This window comes from Thamnophis sirtalis, unplaced genomic scaffold (genome assembly GCF_051295495.1).
Source record: "Thamnophis sirtalis isolate CommonGarterSnake01/CBP01778 unplaced genomic scaffold, rThaSir2_p1.2 scaffold_7, whole genome shotgun sequence".
NCBI classification, from domain to species: Eukaryota; Metazoa; Chordata; class Lepidosauria; order Squamata; family Natricidae; genus Thamnophis; species Thamnophis sirtalis.
The window spans coordinates 74,159,537-74,183,235 of record NW_028261387.1 but is presented as its reverse complement, the minus strand read 5'-3'; the positions used below and the strand labels follow the sequence as shown (position 1 = coordinate 74,183,235).

General features: G+C 38.2%; 1 protein-coding gene across 1 annotated transcript in view; it reads left to right on the top strand.

Annotated features, from left to right (window-relative positions):
* The window catches only part of SLC13A3 (solute carrier family 13 member 3), a 53,121-nt gene extending 32,098 nt beyond the window's left edge, over positions 1-21,023 (top strand). The window contains exons 7-13 of the mRNA XM_087720418.1: positions 1,218-1,313; positions 4,999-5,103; positions 6,062-6,159; positions 10,071-10,183; positions 11,914-12,075; positions 14,230-14,367; positions 18,026-21,023. Coding sequence (XP_087576544.1) covers positions 1,218-1,313; positions 4,999-5,103; positions 6,062-6,159; positions 10,071-10,183; positions 11,914-12,075; positions 14,230-14,367; positions 18,026-18,217 — 904 coding nt within the window. The 3' untranslated portion in view covers positions 18,218-21,023. The remainder of the gene's footprint in view (positions 1-1,217; positions 1,314-4,998; positions 5,104-6,061; positions 6,160-10,070; positions 10,184-11,913; positions 12,076-14,229; positions 14,368-18,025) is intronic.
* Positions 21,024-23,699: the final 2,676 nt, after the last annotated feature.

The window sequence follows — 23,699 nt, the reverse complement described above, 5'->3', positions numbered from 1 at the left end:
AAAGAAAGATGTTCAGTTATTTTACTAACTAAAAATACAAAAATATTGAGTTTCTTAGAATGTACCCGGAATAGTTCTCAACATGATAGCTTCTTAAATTCCATTCTCACTTTGTTTTAAAGAATATTTTGTTTGCCACATTTTGTGGAAATTCTCAACCATTTCCACCCATATTATTAACTCTTTCCAATTTTATAATTGGCGTTTGCCAAAAATGCCAAGATGAATATTCTCAATGAATGATCACATGTACCAATGTCCAGGCAGACAAATCTAGACCTTGTATCTTCTTCATAGAGGCATTTTCTTTAGAATTCTTTCTTAGAAACAGGATTTCATAGGTATTGAACAGAACCTTTTAAAAAGTCATATGGCTGCTAAAATAATGATAATATATATTCTTTAAATGCCCCAGTGATGCTGAATATAGCCATATACGTAAATAGTGTACTCTCATGGCATGACAGAATTGTCATTCAAAAGTATCTCTTAGACATATACCATATTTTTCAGAGTATAAGACGCACCTTTTTCCCCTCAAAAAAGGGGGTGAAAAACTGGGTGTGTCTTATACACTGAATACAGCATTTTTAGCCTCCCCAAACCGTGCCCACTTTGCAAAAATCGCTGTGTATAGCCTTTAGGAGGCTTCCAGAGTGCTCCTGGGACTGCGGAGGGTAAAAATGAGAGAAAAATGGGCTGTTTTTTGCTCATTTTGCCTCCCCCCAGCCCTCAGGAGCACTCTATAAGCCTCCTAAAGGCTATGAACGCCCTTTTTAGGACAAAAAACTGGCCCTTTTTTTGCTACTTTTTGCCTCCCCAGCCCCCAGGAGCACTCTACAAGCCTCCTAAAGGCTATGTATGCCCGTTTTCATGAAAAATGGGCTATTTTTGGGAGGTCTGCAGAGTGCAAAAACTTTTTTTTTAATTTGCCTCTTCAAAATCTTGGTGCATCTTATACTCTGAAAAATACGATAACCTAATTTCTCTAAAGTTAAAAAACAAATTTAACAAAATGTTACAAATAATCAACCAAAATTTTATAATTACAAAAATCAGAAAATAGAATCATATTAATCAACAGCATTATGAATTCTTTTCTGCAAGCCAGGATCTTAACCTTACAATAAATATTGCGGATGATCTGGAGAAATGGCTTCACAACTTAAACTGAGTAACTCCCCCCCCCCCACCGCCCACTCTTTTCTGATTATCAGAGACTGCAAAAAGAAGAAATCTGAGATAAGAGCTGATGCAGAAGGCAGAGCTCGAGCAGTTATAACGGAGGACTATGAGAAACTGGGACCAATAAAGTAAGTCACAATGAGAATAACAAACCTCACAAACAAGAAGATGAAATTATTAGGAAAGGACACATGTAATCAAATAGATGCATTATAATGGTAACATTTCTATTCGGTCACATTTAACATCAAAGGTATCTGCAGGTTTTGTCAAAAAAGTTATAATGGTGGTTGAGATGAAGCAGTGGAAGCCCTGTCTATTTTTTATATGCAATATGTGTTTAAAGGTCTTTGCTTATGATTGTACATCTAGGTCAGAACTACGGACTCTAGAATTAATTTAATTCTAATGTCTGTACTGTCATCTAATAATGGGGATTTTTCATAAATTTCAGATTTCAATGTATGTCAACAGCTGTGCTTAACACTTTTACAAGCAAAATCACTGTAGCGATAAGAATGTTCATGAAATACACATTCTCCTATGGGTGTTTTGCTTCTATTTTAATGTCTTCTTTTCATTGATCAAGAATGCTTAGTTGGAGCCATGCTTGAAGAGCAGATTTCAAATAACAGACTCCGTTTGAAATATTGTCACTGTTGTTGTGCTTAATTATCTCTGCTAAATTATTTAAGTAAAGAGTGAGCTCATTCTTTAATTAGTTAATTTTCTGAGTTTTCAAAATTTATAGCTCAGGCACTCAAGAATGATCCTAGAGAGGAATAAATGATGTCCTTCATGAATTTTTATATAATGATCACAAAAGCTGAAAAACTTCAGCCCACGTAATTAGCGGGCTGTTCTATAAATTATTTATGACCATTGCTTTCACTTTTCTTGTTGATAAGGTAGTTAGCTCATGCAGCTTCAGTTGTTGTGTATTGTACCTATAATTATGTATTCTTAGATAGAACAATAAAAGGGACAACTTCAGAAAAAGCCAGACAACCTTTTTAATTTGTTCACTTTCTTCAGATTTTTTTGTTTTGTTTTTGTGTTATACTTTTACCTTTTTAAACCTGACTTAAAAATCTGCATATAGATATTACATAAATACTGCAAAATAAGGTAGGACAGATTGCTTGAAAAAATACTTATAAGATTTCACCATTAAGGGATGGTTATGCAAGAAATTAGTCTCCTACTCCACCATTCAACTGATTATACACCAGGAACCTGCAAAGTGTCACTGTAAAAATCAAAGGCTTTTTACGCTTTTAAGAATATAAAAACTCCATTAAACCAGCCCCTGCCAATTTAATTAGCAATTTCAGATTTCTTTGAAATGGCTTCTGTTTCTTGTTTCTTTCCTTAAATGTATTGATGGTTTTTCTACTTTTTTTTAATTTATTTGTTTTTGATGCTTTGGTTGCCTTTAGAGTACTTTTTGATGCTATGGTTGTTTAGCAATGAATCTCCTTTTAAATACTCATTATGAAGTAGCTTTCCATTCTGCTCCCTTCTTAGCATCCAAAGGCTGAGATTTTAATTGATTATTAAATTTGATTTTTAGTACACAGTGTTGTATTTAATGTAATCAAATTAAATATAAATCGTTTTCACATTCCTGAAAAACAATGCTCATATGTAACAAAACAATGATTGTTTTGTTTTAATGGTCTGATTCTGGCCATTAAATGCTATACTCCTGTAGGAATTTTGAAACATAGTCTCCACATATTAAAAATCAAAACAAAATTCACCTTTTGGAGTGCTATCGTCAGTCACTGATGTATAAATCACAAAGCATTTGAAAATATAGGTTAAAAATATACACACAAAAAAGCAACGATGATTTAATGCATCAAACTTAACTCTACCTGCCAATTTATTAGTTGTTTCTGTCTAGCCAGAGAATGTCTTACAACCCATTCTTAAAATATCAACAGACTCATATACTGACGTTTTTAAAGCTCAAAAACTTCACTTTGAATGGTGACTGGAAGCAATAAGTAGCCAATGTAATCAATAAAAGATTATCTTCATTGCCACAAGCCTATTTGTACTGTGTTCCAGTGGTGAGTTCCTACTGGTTCAGACTGGTTTGGCTGAACCGGTAGTAATTTAGTGGCCTGGGTTGCTGGAACCGGCAACAACCCAGGCCTGCCGTGCCCCTGAACTGGTTCTCTGGGCGCTGCCATAGGCGGTGCCATCTTGTTTTTTGCTTCTGCGCATGCAGAACTATTTTTATTGCACTGTGCCTGCATGCGCAGCGTGCATCAAGTATGCCTGAATGTGCAAAGCACACACACACGCTCACGAGCGAACCGGCAGACTGCCGGAACCCAACCGTGCTGTGTTCCGTATCTCCTGTGATCTCTGAACTATCTTCAGGGCAGTCTCATGCATAACATATGACAATCATTTAATGTGAATATAACTAAGGTATGAGACATCATGGCAAACTGATTTCAGGTATAAATATAGGCAAGACTCAGTTGAGCTTCCTAGACATATCCATTCATGTGTCTTGGCAATAGTATGGAAGTGGATTGCTGATGCCTTCTTCTGGAATGTTTTTGAGTAACCCTAATCTTGTCTAGACAGTTATATACAGTATTTCTCAATGATCACTCATTTAAATACTACCCAAGTCTGGCTCTGCTTATGTTTTCACAATCAGCCCTGATCAGCTGTTGCTGCTGCTGTCTACTCAAGACCTTCCAGATATACATTTAGCCATTTCAGACATTAGTTCCTCAAAAAGAATGATATTTATTTATTTGAATACCTGAAGATAGTGTAGGAAGTTAAAACCCAGCCCTCTCCTAGAAAACTGAAATACCTGGGAAATATTAAGAAGGCAGAATATTATATTTCCCTGGATGTGAAAAGGGAGAAACATGTTTTTAAAGACAAAGTAGCTCTCTGCAACTTCCTGCCCCGCCTCCCCGCTTTGTCAATGAGCCACTAAACCTGAGCTAGTTTACTTTATATAATAAAGGTAGGATTAGCCTTCTACAGAAACTCACCACATGACATCTGGGAACTCAACCAAACTTGGACTCAAAACACAGCCTAGAGAGTTGCCCTTGCATGACCCCATGGGAGTCTGACAACCAATCAGAATACATTTCTTACACAGGAACAGGAAACAGGAGTATTAAAAACCCAGCAAGTTCTTCTTCTCTCTCTCTTTCTTCTTTACCGAACATCTGGAAGCATGTGACCCCCCCCTTTTCTGTTCAGGACCTCAAGCCATGTGGTCCTGTCCACCATTAAACCATCTTTCCAAGCAGCCTCCATTCTTCCAGTGTTTTTTTCCCCACTTGGAGCTGAACCTAGAAAGACATTTCTTCTAACAATTGCTTATATCCATGCTTATGTACAACCAAGATTCAAATAAGAAGATGTAGTGGCTCTTGGCAATTAAATGAGGAAATTGCTGCAGGTTTCTTGGCAGGATTTTCAGAAGTGATGTTTCCACTGCCTTCTCCTTATAACTGAGTGAAAGTGACTGGCCAAAAACACCCAGTTGGCTTCATGCTTAAAGCAAGATAAGAGCTCAGATTGACCCATGCCTAGTCCAATAAACCAAACAGACTCTTGTTATATGACATGTGTTACAAAACAGATGAATAACATTTGGAGTTATATTCATTTTATAGGTTTCTCTTGCATTTCGTTTGCCTATCACATAAAAAAACACCTTAAATCATTTGTTCCTCTTCATGTTTTCTACCATTCTGACTGAATTTAAACTTCAGGCCAATATTTAAGCTAAGTGCTTAACTTAATTTTATTCCAAAACAGGTTTGCAGAGCAGGCAGTATTTGTTCTCTTCTGTTTATTTGCCATCCTGCTATTCTCCAGAGATCCAAAATTCATCACAGGTTGGGCAAGCTTATTCAAACCAGGGTAAGTCGTTTCTTTTAGTTTTTATTCAGGTAAATAGGAGATTTAGGAATTCTGTCCTATATTGAATGGAAAAATTGACCAAATGTTCATACAGGTATATGATGCCAAATTTTGATCATGTTTTAGTTGAAGTTCCTAGATCTACCTTCTTAGCTGTGTCTGTTGCAGAAAGATAGAAATTATATCTCATTATATCCATAGGGCACCATGTTAGTGAAAACTCTCATATTTCATGTATCAGGTGAAAAGGTCATAAGTTTTTTTTATTTCCTCTTAGATAATGGTTCTATTGTAGAACACATACTTTACATGAAAATTAAATACCTAATATATCCAATTAAATATCTAGAGTGTTTAATTGTCTAGAGGTTTGAAGAACTTAAGGTCCCAGAGTAAATGCTGACAAATGACCACAATTCATACTTGCAGGGAAGGTAATTTTCAATTTTCATCATGCACTTGGACAGGACCATGATTTGATGTTCACCTGACTTTTGAAAAAGCTGTTTTTGTTTTTATTTTTTCAATGTTTTAAAAGATGTGCTAAGCCTAACTCAGAGGTCCAACTTCATCCCTGTGTTGAAACAGTTGCATTGGATATACAGTATCTGACTCTGAAATTCTTTGGCCTGTAGCTGGTGTATTTCACCATTTGCCTTGAATCTCTTCATTTTAGAATATGTTTATTTCAATTATTGTACCCTATAATTTGTCAGTTATCAATAATCACTCAATGATTAAAAACTAGTCTTGATTTTAAAAAATAAAGGCTATTTCTCATGCTTTCTCGAATTTGTAAATTTGTAATTTCCAATTAATTTTCTAATTTAGGGCAGTAATTTGCAGGGTTTTTAAAAAATAATTATAAACTGTAAATGTTCATGAAGCCTGACGTAAAAACTTATTCTTCGATAAAATCTGGTTCGCTTATGTAGAATCCTCTTTCCATTTCTGTTAGGTTTGTCTCAGACGCAGTTACTGGAATCACAATAGTGACAATACTGTTCTTCTTCCCAGCGAAAAAGCCATCTCTTAAATGGTGGTTTGATCTAAAAGGTAAATTGCTGGTTTACCGAAGTTTGTTCTCAGTTCTCATATTTTTTAAATTCTCTCTAGAGCAGTTGTTCTCAACCTGTGGGTCGGGACCCCTTTGAGGGGGATAGAACGACCCTTTCACAGGGGTTGCCTAAGACCATCGGAAAACACATATTTTTGATGGTCTTAGGAACTGAGACACCAATTTTATGGTTGGGGGGTCACCACAGCATGAGGAACTGTATTAAAGGGTCGCGGCATTGGAAAGGTTGAGAACCACTGCTCTACAGTGTATTGTAACACTGGCTTCCACAGCCCTATAGAAAAGGTTGACTGATAGGTTTTCCTCTTTATCCACCATCCGTGATGGTGAACCTATGGCACACATGCCAGAGGTGACACGCAGAGCCTTCTCTATGGGCACACGCACCTGGTCTTTGGGTTTCCGGTATATGCATGTGCGCCAGCCAGCTGCTCTTTGTGCATGCCGGATCACCAGAAACCCAAAGCTGGCCAGGGTACATTTGCGCGCTGATGTGCAGTCTGGTGTTTCCAGCAGTCTGGTGTGCAAACATTTCCAGCAGTCTGGTGTGCAAACATGCGGTGCACACACGCATGCACGTTCTGGTTTGGGCACTCGGTGCTGAAAAGGTTCCCAATCATATACAGTATTAAAAACATTCAGTTAGGTAAAGAGGGACATGGGAAAATACTTAATTGATATTAGGACTGTGACTCACTTTGGACTCACTAGAAAGGAAAAGGGTGCCTTGGAGTACACAGAGTCTTTCAGCTAGCACCTTTCAGCACTTTAAAAATAACTGTACTTTTCCCCAGGATCACATGGTTGCCTTCTACAATGTAATCCAGGGGGGAGGGAGAGGGCCCCCCTCATTTGACTTAAAGAGATGTAGGCAGATGTATTGAAGAATCCTTGGTACTCTCTGTGCTTGCTCTTTGGCATTATAGCAATACTGCAAGAAATTGCCAAAGAGCCATTAGTAAATAGCCCAACCAAAGAATCCCTAAGACTGCCCCTCCTCCCCACACAGACAGGCAAGCCATCAGAATATCAACTGACAGCAAACTGCACTCCTTATTAGCACTGTGGTTGTTACCTAGTGAGGGTAATGAAGCCTCTGCAAGAAAAGAAGCAAGCTCAGAAAGCACCAATGATCCCTCATTTCAAACCTGAGCTGAACATATTTTCCTTTATTGATAGGCCAATATATTGCATATTCAAGCTTGCCCTAAAGAATCTTGAAGAGGGAAGAACAATGATGATCCAGAAAGGTGGGGTGGGGACGACTATCAATGACAGTGGGTTCATTGATAGTGTGTTCTGTCAGGTGCCAATTTCCCTGTACACCACGAAACACCAAGTTCTCTGCTCTTTTCAACACAAACTGTGGAGGACAATGGAAGCAAAGACTTTTGGAGATCCTCGTTCTAGTTCCCCAAATATAATTGTTTGCCTTTCCTTCCAATAGCACCTGTTCTGGTGAAGTATATAGACATTGATTAATTTACAGACATTTGGATAATTCATATAAAGACAGTGTTGCAGAAAATCATGTGACTTGGCTAACTTTGTCCTCAGGATAAGGGAGAATTGTAGTAATGACACAAAACAGCTATTTCAATTGTTTTGTGAGATGGATATAAATTGGACAAATAAATGTGCTTAGTCTAGTAATACAAATTTTCTTAGTTAACAGGGTGCCTTGCCTTGGAAAAATCCATTTATAAACCTTTACTGATAAGGTTTGGATTATTTGTTGCGCTAAGTGTTATGTTTGAACTGTGAGTAGAAAATTAACCCTCTAGATCCAAAGTGCGAAATATTTTTTTAAATGCCCGCTGACTATGCATTGGATTTTTAAATACTTTTTTATTTGAAGCAAAGAAAACATCAAATTCAAAACCTCAAATAGCAGATAAGTAATAAGCAAATGATAAAAGTAAAGCCAAAAAGGTGATTTCAAAGACAAATGTAAAAATGTTGGTCATACATATTCAATATTTCTATTCTGATATTTGTATAGACAAAGGTCACCAGATAAATATTGAAATTAAAGTATATCTGCACACTACATCCTAAAATATACAGTATTTGACTAAAAGGATAAGATTACAGATTCAATTAGTTGGATTTCTCCATTTTTTCTTTGCAGCAAGTGACAAATCACATTTACTGGAAGTGTATTTATCTATTCATGCATGTATTCATGCTTTGTTTGACCAGAAATTGGAATAGGGTAGATTTTCTGATCCATGTTTTGTTTAAGCTGAAGTTGTTTCAGTAAAAAAATGCTCATATATAACATAGTGATATATAACTCAGGTTTACTATCTGGTATCCTCCTTGCATTATTGTTCCTTGTTTCTAGCAAAACAGCCAATGACTGAATAAGCTGATTGAATGGATGCTGGTTATGGAAATCATAGCCCATCATATTTGGAATGCAACAGTATGGTGGTTTAAGGAATGAAATAGAATATGCTTCTATTTTCGTTCACCTCTGGGGCTTTTTAAGCCCAATCCATGTACTACTTTTCAGTGTTTTTGTGAATCTGAAATGCTGGTGTTAACATTAGCATTTATATTATGCTGAAGAACTCTGTATCAAATCAATTCCTGGTTCATTTGTCTGTGAAATTTTGATTTGCATACTATATCTCATGCATAAAATATCATAACTGGGTTTCTTTAATGGAAGATAGTTCATGACACAGGAGATGCCCCTTACTGTATAATAGGATAGTAATTCAGAGGTTAGCATCATGAACTCAGCTCCTATGACTCTTCCCCTCCCCCTCTGGCATAGCCATGAGCATTCCAGAGGATTTGCTCTTATATTTGCTTTGACACTGTTTATCATGTTGCCTGAACTAGGAAATCTTAGTTAATATTAACTAGTTTATTTGAAAAGACCCAGTTTGAGGCTTGGCAAAAGACCCAAAAACATCTGAATGTATCATGGTTGCCTTGGATTCGGAGAAGAGCAACAGACTGTCAGCTCAGCTCTATCTAGGCTCATTCACATCATATTTAAGCTATTATTTACAGCAGGAGTCCCCAATCTGAGGTCTGTGGACCGGCACTGGGCCACAGCATGACAGAAACTGGACTGCTCAAACAAGCAAAGCCCCATCCGCATGATGCAGGCAGCATGCAAAACCACACCCGATATGGCCCACGGAAAAACCTCTCTCCATGGAACCGATCCCTAGTCCCCAAATGATTGGGGGTGCTGATTTAGGGCAGCCTTTCCCAACATAATTCTCTCTGCTACATTGAGTTTCCAGAATTCCTACACAGATTGATGATTCTGTTTGATTATTTCTTATATATGATATATCTGATCCTCTAGACATATACGAAAGAAAACCAATTTATAATAACCATACTGTGCAAAAATGCAGAAAGGATACCAGTTTAAGGCTACACTAAAGTATCCATGACCTGCTGGGTCATCCTTTCAGAGATATTTCTTTACCTAAACAGAGAAACAGAATGATCATGGGTAGACAAAAAAGCAGTAGCAGTGGGAGCAACGTCTCACTTTCTGCTGGCCTCACCATTGTCTTTGCTTGTGGGAATCTCGATCACTGACTGTGGCTACAATGATGTGGATACAACTGGTATGAAGATCCTTGAAATTTCAGTCCTGGATTTTGTATCCATTGTTTAAGTTAGCAGATTTAAGGTACCTCGATGCAAAAAAATAAATAAATGTGGTACCTTGGGACTGTAACTTCCATCCCTCCTAACCACTTTTATCCCTGGGCTGAGTGGTTAAAGATTCCAGGACTTGTACTCTCAACACATCTGGATAATCCCAAGACATCTGGAGGTTCTAAATTGGGAAGGCAGTTATAGACTGTATTGCTAATTTCTGTCCTTCTTCATTACAAACCTTTTCATCTAGCATCAAATGTTGAGAATGAACCCTTGCTAACTTGGAGCAAAGCCCAAGAAAGTGTGCCTTGGAATATAATCTTGTTGCTTGGAGGAGGGTTTGCAATGGCAAAAGGATGTGAGGTACGTCTGTTAAAGTGCAGCCTATGAAACATTTGTCTGTGTGTCTGATTTTCTATAGGCACTGTTGTGATATATGACTTTACATGATTATATTATGCTACGTATACATACAGTGGCCTGGTTCACACATTACACTAAATTCAATTCAATTTGGTCAATGTTGGCTTAGTGTGATCTGTTTATCCCTCTCATTTATGGATTTAGTTGTATGTATGAAACTGATGACTTTATTTGCTTGCTTGTTCAATTTCTATAGCTGCCCAACTCAACCAAGTGATCTGGGCAGCTTAATATAGTTTGTTTAACTAGCCACAATTCAAAAAATCCTGCTATAGTGTGGTGTTATAATTGAACTAAAAACCAATTTGGTTTAGTGGTTAAGATGCTTGGCTAGAAGTGGGGAAATTTGACTTCTAGTCCTTTCTTAGGTCCAGAAACCAGCTGGGTGACTTTGGCCACTCACTTTTTCTTAGCCCTATACAGACGTCCGGGGCAAACAACTAGACAGGGACTTGTTCATATAATTGCTAGGAGTCACATTTGGCTGAAATGCAATATAAATAGATGATAGAAAATTCATTACGTGAATTTTTCTGAAGGGGAGAAAGTACTGTAGTGACTGCTCAATTGAAAATAATCACAGACATTGGTAATAATTCAAAACAGGTTTATTGTTTGAAAGCACAAATGTGCTACATCTTTTGCAATTAATTAGCTGGTCCCAAGCAAGCTTGGGTGTCTTTATTATTCTAATAGCATAAAGTGATATTTTGCCGCACAATATCTCCTTGTGAGGCAGTAAATATGAAGGGTAAAGTGGCCACCTTCATTCATCTCTCTGGATGGAGTCCTCCAGGGATGCATGTCTGTTGTCAGTTAAATTGTCAGTTTCCCTCCGAATGCCATCATTCTGCTAAACAACAACACTATCAAATCATTTACTAAAACTGTATTACTATTGTTTATTAGTATCCTATGACTAAGTGTTTGTTATATCTTATGATTCTTGATGAATATATTTAATTTTTTCTTTATGAACACTGAGAGCATATGCATCAAAGACAAATTCCTTGTGTATCCAATCACACTTGGCCAATAAAGAATTCTGTTCTGGTCTGTTCTATTCTATTCTATTCTATTCTATTGGACTCTACTCTATTCTATTCTAAATGGTCTTCCCCAAACATTGTCATTGCATGATAAGAAAGGAAGCAGATTTTTAGGGGTTTAAATATACTATACAATACAATACAATACAACACAACACAACACAATACAATACAATACAATAGCAGAGTTGGAAGGCACCTTGGAGGTCTTCTAGTCCAACCCCCTGCCTAGGCAGGAAACCCTATACCATTTCAGACAAATGGCTTTCCAACATCTTCTTAAAGACTTCCAGTATTGAGGCATTCACAACTTCTGGAGGCAAGCTGTTCCACTGATTAATTGTTCTAACTGTCAGAAAATTTCCTCAGTTCTAAGTTGCTTCTCTCCTTGATTAATTTCCACCCATTACTTCTTGTTCTACCCTCAGGTGCCTTGGAGAATAGTTTGACTCCCTCTTCTTTGTGGCAACCCCTGAGATATTAGAACACTGCTATCATGTCTCCCCTAGTCCTTCTTTTCATTAAACTAGACACACCCAGTTCCTGCAACCATTCTTTATATGTTTTATGATATTATTGATTCTCTTAAATAACTTTGGGAAATTTCTTTCCTTGCTACAGGAATCAGGTTTGTCTGTCTGGATTGGTGGTCGTCTTGACCCTCTGGAGAATCTCCCTCCTCCTGTGGCTGTAATTCTCATCACAGCAGTCATAGCAATGTTCACAGAATTTGCCAGTAACACAGCTACAATCATCATCTTCTTGCCTGTCTTGGCAGAACTGGTAAAATACTCTTATGTATCTTTTGAACTGCTTGCAGCATAAGCTCTCTTTTCTCTTATCAATGAGGAGAGCTTGGCCCTGGCAGTAGCCAGCAATAGCAATAGCACTTAGACTTATATACTACTTTACAGAGCTTTATAGCCTCTCTAAGCAGTTTACAGAGTCAACATATTGCCCCCAACAATCTGGGTCCTCATTTTACCCATCTCGGAAGGATGGAAGGCTGAGTCAACCTTGAGCCTGGTGAGATTTGAACTGCCAAATTGCAGACAGCCGACAGTCAGCAAACGTAGCCTGCAGTACTGCATTCTAACCACTGCGCCGCCATGGCCTTCCTTACTTTCATTTTTTCTTCCGGGTTGTGGTATATCCTTGCAACCCTTTTTTGATAAGCACACATTGGTAGAAGCCTTTCCATAGGACTTGGAACAAAACTTTGAATTTGTGTAGATCTCACATTGGGACTCCATTGAATTTGAAGAGGAATGGAGTTCATTTTTTTCTTGATGCAATATTAATAACAGGGTCTTATTTAGTGATCCCATGAACATGATGCTTTCCTTGACTTATTCCGTCAAGTGGGTTCCTATGGGATCATCTAGTGAAAGCATGTACAAATGCTATATATTATTTATTTGTTAAGTTTATCTTGCTCCTAAAAATCTGAGTGGCTTAAAATGATATTATAAAAGATTAAAAAATAAGATAATAAATACATTCAAATTAACAAAAAAAAATAGCCAAGATGAGGGCTGTGATGGTGAACCTATGGTACATGTGCCACAGGTGGCATGCAGAGCCGTCTCTCTGGGCATGTGAGCTGTTGATCTAGCTCAGCTCCCCTGGACATGTGCACACGCCTCTTGACAGCCAGCTGGTTTTTGTATCCCTGCCGTGCATGCATGGAGGGCGGGGCACATGTGGGAGATGCGCACAGGGATCATGTGCACATGCATGGGGTTGTGTACACATGTCTGTGGGGGGAGTGCATGTGGGAGGGTTGCGCACATGCATGGGGGGGTGGAGTGCAGGGGGTGTTACGTGTTCATCTGCGGGGAGCGGGGAGCGGGGTACACATAGGGCAGGTCAGGCATGCATGCATGGGATGCGGGGTGCACGGGGGGTGCGCACGTGCATTGCATTATGGGTGCTCGCATACTTTTGGCATGTGACAACAAAAAGGTTAGCCATCACTGTGATAGAGGATATACAATAGAATGGAAATGGGATCTTCTAATTCAGAACCCACTTACAGGATGACCTCAGGCCAGTTGACAGAGCCAGATTTTCTGGCCTTTATGGAAGGTCAAAAGGAGCAGATGTCATGTTGGGTAAATATGATGTTCCAAAGGGTTGGTGCTGTGGCAGAGAAAGGTCTTCTCCTGGACCTCCGTCCCCAGCCAAAATTTCTTGGCCAATGGGGTCCACACCATGTCCTTATTACTGCTGCAAGTGAGGTGAGCCAATTCCATTGGGGTGAGTTGATTCCTCAGGTAATCTGGATCCATGCCACAAAGGGCCATATAGATAATAATATCTGGTATTGGATCCGGAAGCAAACTGGCAACCAATGCAGCTCACATAATAGAAGTGGAGAGATATATCTTTAATCTAGTGGTGGGTTTCAAAAATTTTTAGAACCTCTTGTGTAGGTGTGGCCTGCTTTGTGGAAGTGGCTTGCCAGCCATGTGACCGGGTGGGAGTGGCTTGCCAGCCATGTGACTGGGTGGGCTTGGCCAACTTGTAAAATGTGGTGAAACTCACTTAACAACACTCTTTCTTAGCAACCAAAATGTTGACTCAGAAACTCTGGCATTTGAAGCACACAAGTCTTAAAGCTGTCAAGTTACAAGACCCTTGCACCCCTAATCCTTTAGAAAAAGAACCCCCAGAGGTGTTCAAACTTGACAGCTTTACGACTTGTGGACTTCAACTCCCAGAATTCCTCCTTTCTCTCTTCATCTTGATGATGTGCAGACGGGCCGGGGGAGGGACTGGAACCGGTTCTAAATGGCACTGTCGATTTGTGGAACCTCTTCTATAGAAGAGGTTAGAACTAGCGGGAACCCACCCCTGCTTTAGTCCTTCCTCAGAGATATGTACTAATATATTATCATTTAAAGTCTCATTTTTTAAAATTTCTGCTTTTCAAAGGCCATTCGTTTGAAAGTGAATCCACTCTACTTAATGATACCGGGAACTGTAGGATGCTCTTTTGCCTTCATGCTTCCAGTCTCTACACCCCCAAATTCCATTGCTTTTGCTTCTGGGCATTTGATGGTCAAAGACATGGTAAGTTGCTTTATAAGGTAATTATTACTATAGCAAAATTACCAACAACAGCGGAAGGTGGATATTTTGGTTCCATAGACTCAGTTAATTTGCAGTACCACATATCACCATAGTTACCATTTCACTTATAGAGGGTTTATCATATGAAGCTCAGAATTAGTTTACAGTAAGAAATAAAAAAAAAACAGTTGAAAACAGGTACAGGTAGTTGTGCCAAATAGAGATTTCAAGCTAGTCCAAAGGTGATGGGGGATATGTTTAAATTAGAGCTATATAGAGATAGGAGTTTGGTTTTCCACCAAATTTGTGAGCAGAAAAATTGGGTGGATGGTTTTGTTGTTCTTGAAAAGAAAAAAAATCCTACCCTCCCCCACTTTCTCAAGGTAGATAATACCACAATGGATGGGGAAAAAACAAATACGTTTCCAGATTTTTCATTTGAAATTTGCCTGAAACATGGGATGCTAGGGAGGCTACAGACATCTGGAGAAATGATTTTCCAATGAAAGATAAGACATTCATCATACACTATAAGGGTGTTGGAAATATTTCCAATTCTAACCATTTTTGAATTATAAGAATGAATTCTGAAATACTGTTCTCTGAGTTTTAAGTACTTCCATAATGACTGGCAAAGCTTGTTTTGTAAAACAGATGTTTTGTATTAAAACCAATTGCCACACTTCTTCCATGAGAATTTCAGATTGATTGTTCGCTCATTTGCCAAAAAACAAAAAAATTGTAAAGCAATTTTCCCATCGAATTGATAAATCTATTTACCTGGCACTAGAATTCATTTGTTTTCTTTTGTTTACATTATAATACACATTTAAGGAAGAAGCGAATTAGCAATGAGCAAGCAATAATGAACTTTTCTGCCATTTCCCCAATCTTTTCCTTCACATGCATAGCTTTGATTTACACCACAAAGGAAGCACATACAGTATGATATGATATGACATGGCATGTGACTCTGCCTGGTAGCTGCATATTTTACCTAATGGGAGACTTCATAACTTCATCGCAGTGGAATATAGATAGGGAAAAACAATTAAACAATTCTCTTTCTTTCTCACTGCCAGCTTCCCAATTTAGCTACCAGCCTGTCATAAGTTGACATGGAGTCTTTGGACCTTTCAAAGACCATGTGTTCACCAAAGGATTCTGAATAAATATGCACATCTGGATAAAAATATTATGTCTCTTTTGGACTGGTTTAAAGAATATAAAGTAATGAATATTCTTACCCAAATATCTACATGTGGACCAATTCTTACAAATTTCCCCATAGTTGGTCTGAGGTTAGAGTAATTCATTGGCATGATTGAAAATGAGGCAACAATTTTGGGAAGGAAGTGAAAAAAAGGAATTCCAAAACACTCCAAAACCAACTCATGATCTATGAAGCAACTCACAATTTAGGCAGCACATCCTGTCATTATTATTTCCATGACCATGGGAGGCCATTAATAGTAAGAAAATAAAACCTAAGCCCAAAACCTATTGCTTACTTCTGCCCAAATTGCAAGATGTTCCTGTGTTCTATGATTCTGCAGAGATTTCCTTTTTGTCCAATGCTATCCATATTCAGCAAAATGTTGTAAGTATATTACAGTAGGCACCAGCTGGAACTCTCAGGGAAGAACTTGGGTCATCTCCATATCTTTTGTAGCCACTACACACCTTGCTTTATAGAGGTGTGGGGGTTCAGTGTCTTAATGATGCTGGAGATGGTCTCTGCTCTACTGGTCCAAATCCTAGCACTGTCTGGCGAGGTGAACTCTCATCACTCACCTCAATGTCTTCTATCCACCTAACAGTTCGAAAGCATGTTTTATGAGCATAGATAAATAGGTACCACTTCGGTGGGGAGATGATCTGGTGCTATGTGGAGCACTCAGATTCCTGTTGGCTCTGAACCTTCCTGATTGGGGTACCAATTTAGTAGGTGGCCCCAGGGAAGTGGGGGAATGACACTGTAAGGAAGAGCTGCTCATCTTTCTTTCTGGTGCAAAGCCAGCTCACCCTCCTGTGCCACACTTGGGAAGCACATGAGTGTGTCCTACAACACGGCTAGTAAATTTGTATCCAAACTATTATTCTGCAATATCATTATGGTCTGCTGGTTAAAGTAACAACACCGTACGCTAATAGTAATAGTAATAATACAAACTCGCCACCAGTCAATTGCAAAAGGCAACTTTACTCAGAACAGCTTCCACCCTGCAACAAAATCTGTAACACCATCAAGCATCCAGATCTGCCTATCCCAGGTCCTTGGAAAGGGCTCCATAGGTAGACAAAAATGCCCGACCCAGTTTGAACATCTGGATGACTGTGCGACCAACCATAACAATAACAACCTTGCTTTATACGTACTTCATTAGGAACATAGCCAGCAATATGAGCTCTGGTGGCGCAGTGGGTAAAATGCACTGCTGCAGGCTACTTCATATTTTTTATCCAATGTTATGTTTTATTTGTTAGTTCTCTTCTGTTTATTCACCACATTCCCCCTGCTTTTTTGGGGGGTTGAAAAGGAAAGGATGGAATAATTTATTGAAATGCCTTTTCTTGGTAATATTAGTATCAGGCTTCCTTTATCTGGAAAACCCTCCTTTAGGAAATGCTAAGATATGAGCCGTGGTGGCACAGTGGGTAGAGTGCAGTACTGCAGGCTACTTCTGCTGGCTGCTAGCTGCCGGCTGCCTGCAATTTGGCAGTTCGAATCTCACCAGGCTCAAGATTGCCTCAGCCTTCCATCCTTCTGAAATTGATAAAACGAGGACCCAGATTGTTAGGGTAATATACTGACTCTGTAAATCGCTTAGAGAGGGCTGTAAAGCACTGTGAAGCGGCATATAAGTCTAAGTGCTATTGCTATAGTATGGCTATATCCCAGTAAGAGCAAAGATATTAGCAAGTGAAGTCTAAACAGCCAGTCCTGGGAAAGTTATCCCTAGCATTGGCAAATATCTAACTGCATGTAACTGCAGTTTCCTCACTCAAAATTGCCCCATTTTATTAATGATCAGGTTTGTAGGACCTGAGGGTATTAATTTATCACTCTCTTGTTTTAAAATAGAAAATAGGAGTATAGTAATTATTTGAACTTTTATCCTTTAGCAGCTCATTATCAAATGTTCAGTAAAAGACACCTTCTCTCTCCCATCATTGCCTAAAGTGCACATTTTCCACATTAACTCATTGAATACACTGGAGTTTAACTCACCATGAAGTTCCTGCACTGAAATATTCTTGGCTTCCTTGATCTGAAAACCTATCCTTGCACAGATGATTTTTGGGAAGATGAGATGTAGGAAATATGGGAATCTATTCATGAAAACAAATAGCACAGACTATTTTGAATTAATTCTAAATTTAAAATGATGTATTTCAACTGAACATTAGGAGAAACATCCTAATGGCAAAAAAATTCCAACTATAGAAATAAATACCTGGTATGCCATTGAATCTCTTCCCAGATCAAGGTTGAACAGCCATGAATTGTAGATCATGGAGCTCTAAATGTCTTAAATTGGGCAGTGGGTTGGGATTGATGACTTCTAAAGCCTGCTCAGTTTTATAAGTCTGTAATGAGCCACAGCCTGCATTCTAAATCAAAAATATTTACTCTCTTTGCTTTCTTTCCTTGCAGGCGAGAACTGGCCTACTGATGAATTTGATGGGAATCTGTCTTCTGAGCTTGGCCATCAATACTTGGGCTATGAGCATCTTTCAGCTAGGCAGCTTTCCTTCCTGGGCCAACATCCATATGGAAAATGCAACCACCCTACTAGGAGATGCTCAGAACATTTCTTTGAACTTAACTATAAATAAACTTATATAACTATTACTTAACTATAAGTAAAGCAACCTTATTGATGAGATTGGGTGAGAAAACGTCTGTCCTCAAATCTGAGCACTAAATTAAATTGATATTGAACACAGGTATGCATGGAAGGACACACTGTGGATGCGCCTCCACCTTAGGACCATCATGTATTTTCATTTGTTTTTACAAATCTTTATAAATATTCGTTGACTATTTGAAAGACATAAAAGACTTTTTCATTTTTCATTCAAAGAATTATCAAGTAGCTCTAGATAGGTCTAGCTAACCTTTCGCTGTTTGAGCCCTGGAAGATCTTTCCCCATCTTTTGTTGTTCAAATTATTGTAACTTAGGAGAAGCAGCAGCGAAGCAGTTCCAGGTAGACTGCTATGTTTGGCTGTTCAGTTGAAGAATCAGTTGACAGTTGGAAGAGCCTGCCTTTTATAGGCAGCTCGGCAACTGACAGGCGCGTCTGATTGGCTAAGACGCGCCTGGCTGCTACCGAGCTGTCATTCGTAACTGCGAGGACTTTCTTTCAGTATACAACACAAATAAAGAGGATTATTTTGCTTTACTAAAGATGATCATTGCCTAAATATAGATATATCTGGCTATTTAATGTAGTAGCACATTGCATCTGAATACAGAAGTATGTGAGTAATTAAAGCAATGAATCAGAAAGCCTATTGCCAACTATATATTCTCTGCCAGACACAGGCACAGCAGGTTATCAAATCAGAAATGTTTTTAAAAATCGCATTATCCTGTTTTACTAGGGTAGCGACAACTTGGTTGAATCTGTGATGTTTAGAAGAGATCAGGAGGACAGATAATATTATAATATTATAGATCTGAGTTGTTCTGAAAATGACAGGTAAAATGGAAAAGGTTTGCATATATGTGCAAATATCGGTGGGAAAGTACTGAATATAATCACAAAGAAAAGTGTTGATCTTCCTTATTTTCTCTGGGACATTTATTGACCATCCCATAATAAGATCAAATAAGGATATTCGGAACTGGCAGGACAGCCAATTCTGTTGAACATTGATAGGAATCTGTAGTAACTTAGGCCAGAGTTTCCTTTCTCGAAATTGTTGAAAACACTGATATGTATTAAAGAGCATATCAGTAGATCAATACACTTTACTTAGTGCCTTTTGTGTCTGTTTCTTGAGGCCAAAATATAGTATTAATATTGTGTATTTTTTTAAAAAAAAATGTTTGAACATGTACACTCTCTTCTACCAGAATTACACACTTAGGGATTTTAATTATATTCTTCATAAACTCTATATGTGCACGGTGATTCTAAACAATTTATCTAGTGATGTAAAACCTGAAGTTAAGCTGTATGGAAGAATTGGGATATTGCACCCCAGATATATGCCAAAGTTGCTCTCAAATTGTAGTTTTTTACGTGTTAAAAAGGGACAATTGCCAAATATATGGCTAGGAAACAGTCATTCATTATAAATATAATTAATGTTAATCACATGTAAATATAAGTAAAATGAAATTATATATGGTTTTTGCCATGAAAATGTCCATTAATGTTGGGACTCAATGTTCAAGTTCTATTGAACTTGCAAGAAATAAAATGTTTCATGCCCACAACTGCCTTACACAAGCTTATTAGTCCAGTAAACAATAAACAGTTTATTGAAGAAAAAGAGGAAGATTGCAGATTTTATGAATTTTAAAATGATCCTTTAACAAAAAGCAATTACTATGAAAAATTGTCAACAGTAAGAATTTGAAATGAGAACCTGGGAAGTTCTAGACTCTACCATATCCTATTGTCTTATTGCAGGGTTGCCAGATTACTTCAGTGCAATCTTGATCCCATAAATGTCAGGGATTTGAGGTAATCCAAAATAAAGTGGAAAGAACAGTTGAATGCTGGTCTGCTTTCATTCAAAAGTAATTGAAAGTGAAGCCGAATGTTGGTCTGCTCTCATTAAGCTTAAGTCAGTTACCCTTAGCATCATTCTAGATTATTTTTACAGTAGATAGCAATGCATATGAAGGAGATCTGAATTGGTATTAGGGATTGTTTTATATTGTTGTCCTCAAGATTATTTTAGATTCCACCAAATGCACCATCTGATTCCATATAAAATAAATTAGTGTGCTGGGCATAGGATAGAGCAGTGTTTGTCAACCTTGGCCACTTGAAGAGGTTTGGACTTCAACTCCTAGAATTCAGTTCCCCATGTTAGCTAGGGAAATCTGGGAGTTGAAGTCTACACATCTTCAAATGACTTACATTGAGGAAAAACTGGAATAGCGTGTGGCTTTTTAGACTTGCCATTGTTCACTGGAGAAATTTATCTGCTATAAAGTAAAATGACAAAACTCATGTAGTGGTGGCATTAGTTATTGGCAGCATCATACCTGAGAATGCTTCATCACAGGTCATATTCACTATCTAGATCTCTCCTTCTATGTGTCCAAATCATGAAAATGCCTAAAGTTTTGATTGTTGCTCTTCCCATGTCCATTAGTCTTTTGTGGGGAATTATTTGTTGCTTGGATTTGAGAGATGGATGTTAAAATCTGATCAGTTTTTTTTTTATTGATTGATGATCTGTGTACTTTCAGTGAAAGTGTTTGTGTATGAACATTGATTCCAATCCACACTGTAAACCTGATTCTGTGTTATATTATTATATGTGTGTGTGCAAGAAATGGACTTCACACAAGTATAAGATCACTGTTGAATGCATGCTTTGGAAGATTTAATATAAGGAAATGTGCTGAGAATGTATGGAAGTTCAGGCATGAATTTTACTATGATTAATTTGTTATTCCTTGCCTAACTTAATTCAATATTTGTTTCTGGAGCATATGTGGCAAACGGAATCCTGGGTTGCCTTTCTTTCTCTCTTGTTAAGGTTCATGTTACTATTAAATCAACATCACCGTTGTGAAAGTAGGAAAAGGTCAAACTAAAATCATTGACACAGAACCACTCAAGTATTAGATGACACAACTCCAGATACGTAAGGTGCATAATTGTGATGACTGAGAATAAAATGCATTAATTAGTCTATGGCATTGTTATGTTCTACGTTTGTGACTCACAAGGAAGGGATGATGTCTAGCCTTTTTTTTTTATGAACATGATGTCCAAATGAACGTTTCTATTAATTTCCACACTATAAAACAAGATAATTATGTTGACTAGGCTAGTTATATAATTGTAAAAGTTCTGGGCAGAAAAAAATCCAGGAAACCACTAGATGGCAGTGGTTGTCTGAATTTTTGCAGGTTGGATCTCAAGTCTTAAGGCACGGGTTTCAAATTCGCTGCATCACATGATGTTTCATGTTCCATTCGCGGAGGTGGGATGGGTGTGGCCTGCACATGATGCATCCGGCCCGTGGGCCACCAGTTTAACACCCCTGCAGGCTTAGGGGAATGGAATATTTTTGCTAAAACTGCAATACTGTATTGATTTTTTGACACAAGTATTATGAAGTTTCTAAAAAATTACTTAGGAGAAATATCACTATAAATCACCATGCTTATAAATTACTAATAAAAACAATAAAATAACTGCTTTAAAAAATACTAAGGCATCAGTAATGTCAGCATTTTGAATAAAAAGTCTTAAAGCTGTCAAGTTTGAACACCCCTGGGTTTTTTTTTCTAAAGGGTTAGGGGTGCAAGGGTCTTGTAACTTGAGAGCTTTAAGACTTGCGTGCTTCAAATGCGTTTCTGAGGCAACATTTTGGTTGTTAAGCAAGAGCGTTGTTAAGTGAGTTTCACCACATTTCACAAGTTGACCACGCCCACCCAATCACATGGCTGGCAAGCCACTCCCACTCAGTCATATGGCTGACAAGCCACTCCCACCCAGTCACATGGCCAGCAAGCCACTCCCACAAAGCAGGCCACACCTACAGAAGAGGTTCTAAAAAAAATGAAACCCACCACTGGTTAGCTTATATTATGGCTGCCATTCACCCCTGACTCGGGAGTTTAAGCATTGCAATTTTTACTTCTATGAAAGCATGTATGGAAAATAAACTAGCTATTTAATCTTTAAATATTGTGCATGATTACAAATGCAGCCATGAAAAAAACCCTTTAATTTGGTCTCTATAAACTTGGTATCTGGTTTTTTCCCCCAGAAATCTTGCATCTATCATATTGCATAGCTTTTACTTTGAAGAGAGTGGGTCCACCTATTTTTAGTTATGGGTGCAGCTATTAAATGGCATGTTGTGTTTGGTGTGTGTGCTTTCCCAGACCCTAAAAAAATAAAGGCTTCTGTGATCAAGCTTGATTCTTGGAAGTTTAATTTATTTGGTAATAAAATATATTTGACATTCCTTTTTTCTAAGATGTGTTTTATTTTCCTTGCCTTAAAGAAGCTATGCAGGCACGTCTTTCTCTTTTTAAGTTTGTTTTGCTGCTGGAGAATTTTGAGATAAGTATTGGTTTGAGCCTCATATAGAGGCATCAAGATTGTTTCCCCTTAAAACAGAGGGTGGGGGCATCGTGCTTTAAATGTTATATTACCTATTGCACAGAAGGAGTCAGTATGTGGCTCTTAGACATAGATATCCTTCATGCTAGATGTTCTGTTTAACCCTTGAACCCAAAACTTAACTACATGGTGCATTTAGCTTTAGGCCTATTTTGGCCTGGTAGTCATTAGCCTACACAAAAAGTTAAAGGGTTGTAACTGGTTGTGTAGTGCCTCCTATTGGTCATTCATATTATAACGTTTAATATAACATTTCCTTGCCTAGCCAACAATCCTGTGCTATCTTGGTGGTCTCCCATTCAGTCCCATTAAGATCCCCTAATCAAGTCCAACTTTGCTTACATTTTCTATTTCAGCCTAGGTTCATTAAGTGCTGCCGAAGTTTCTCCACCACATGATTTATGATGACTATTGAGTGCTCTGTAATGCAGGGTATAGTAACTTTTGGAGACACATACTGTACTATAGTAGCAGGCGTTCAGGAATGGGCTGTATTCCAAACAAATATTATCAAAGCAACACATAGACATTGAAAGATAACCAATTGTTCTACTGTTATAAGCTTCAACTCCTGATTGAGGACATCTTCTTTCATCAATTTTAACCTCTGGGATAGATGACAACGATTGTTTTTTGAAGCTGGATTAAACTTCTGAGATCAACAAGTAGTCCCTGACAGTTCACTTAGTGACCGTTCAAAGTTACGTCACAGCAGTTCTGCAGTTCGGCTGTTCAAACCTCACTGGCACAGGATTGACTCAGCCTTCCATCCTTCCAAGGTGGGTAAAATGAGGACCCGGATTGTTGTTGGGGGCAATATGCTGACTCTGTATACCGCTTAGAGAGGGCTGAAAGCCCTATGAAGCGATATATAAATCTAACTCCTATTGCTATTGCTATTGTTTTCCACAGTTACCATTGCAGCATCCCCATAGTCCCATGATCAAAATCCAGATGTTTGCCAAATGGTTCATCTTTATGGTGGTGGTTGTGTCCAGGG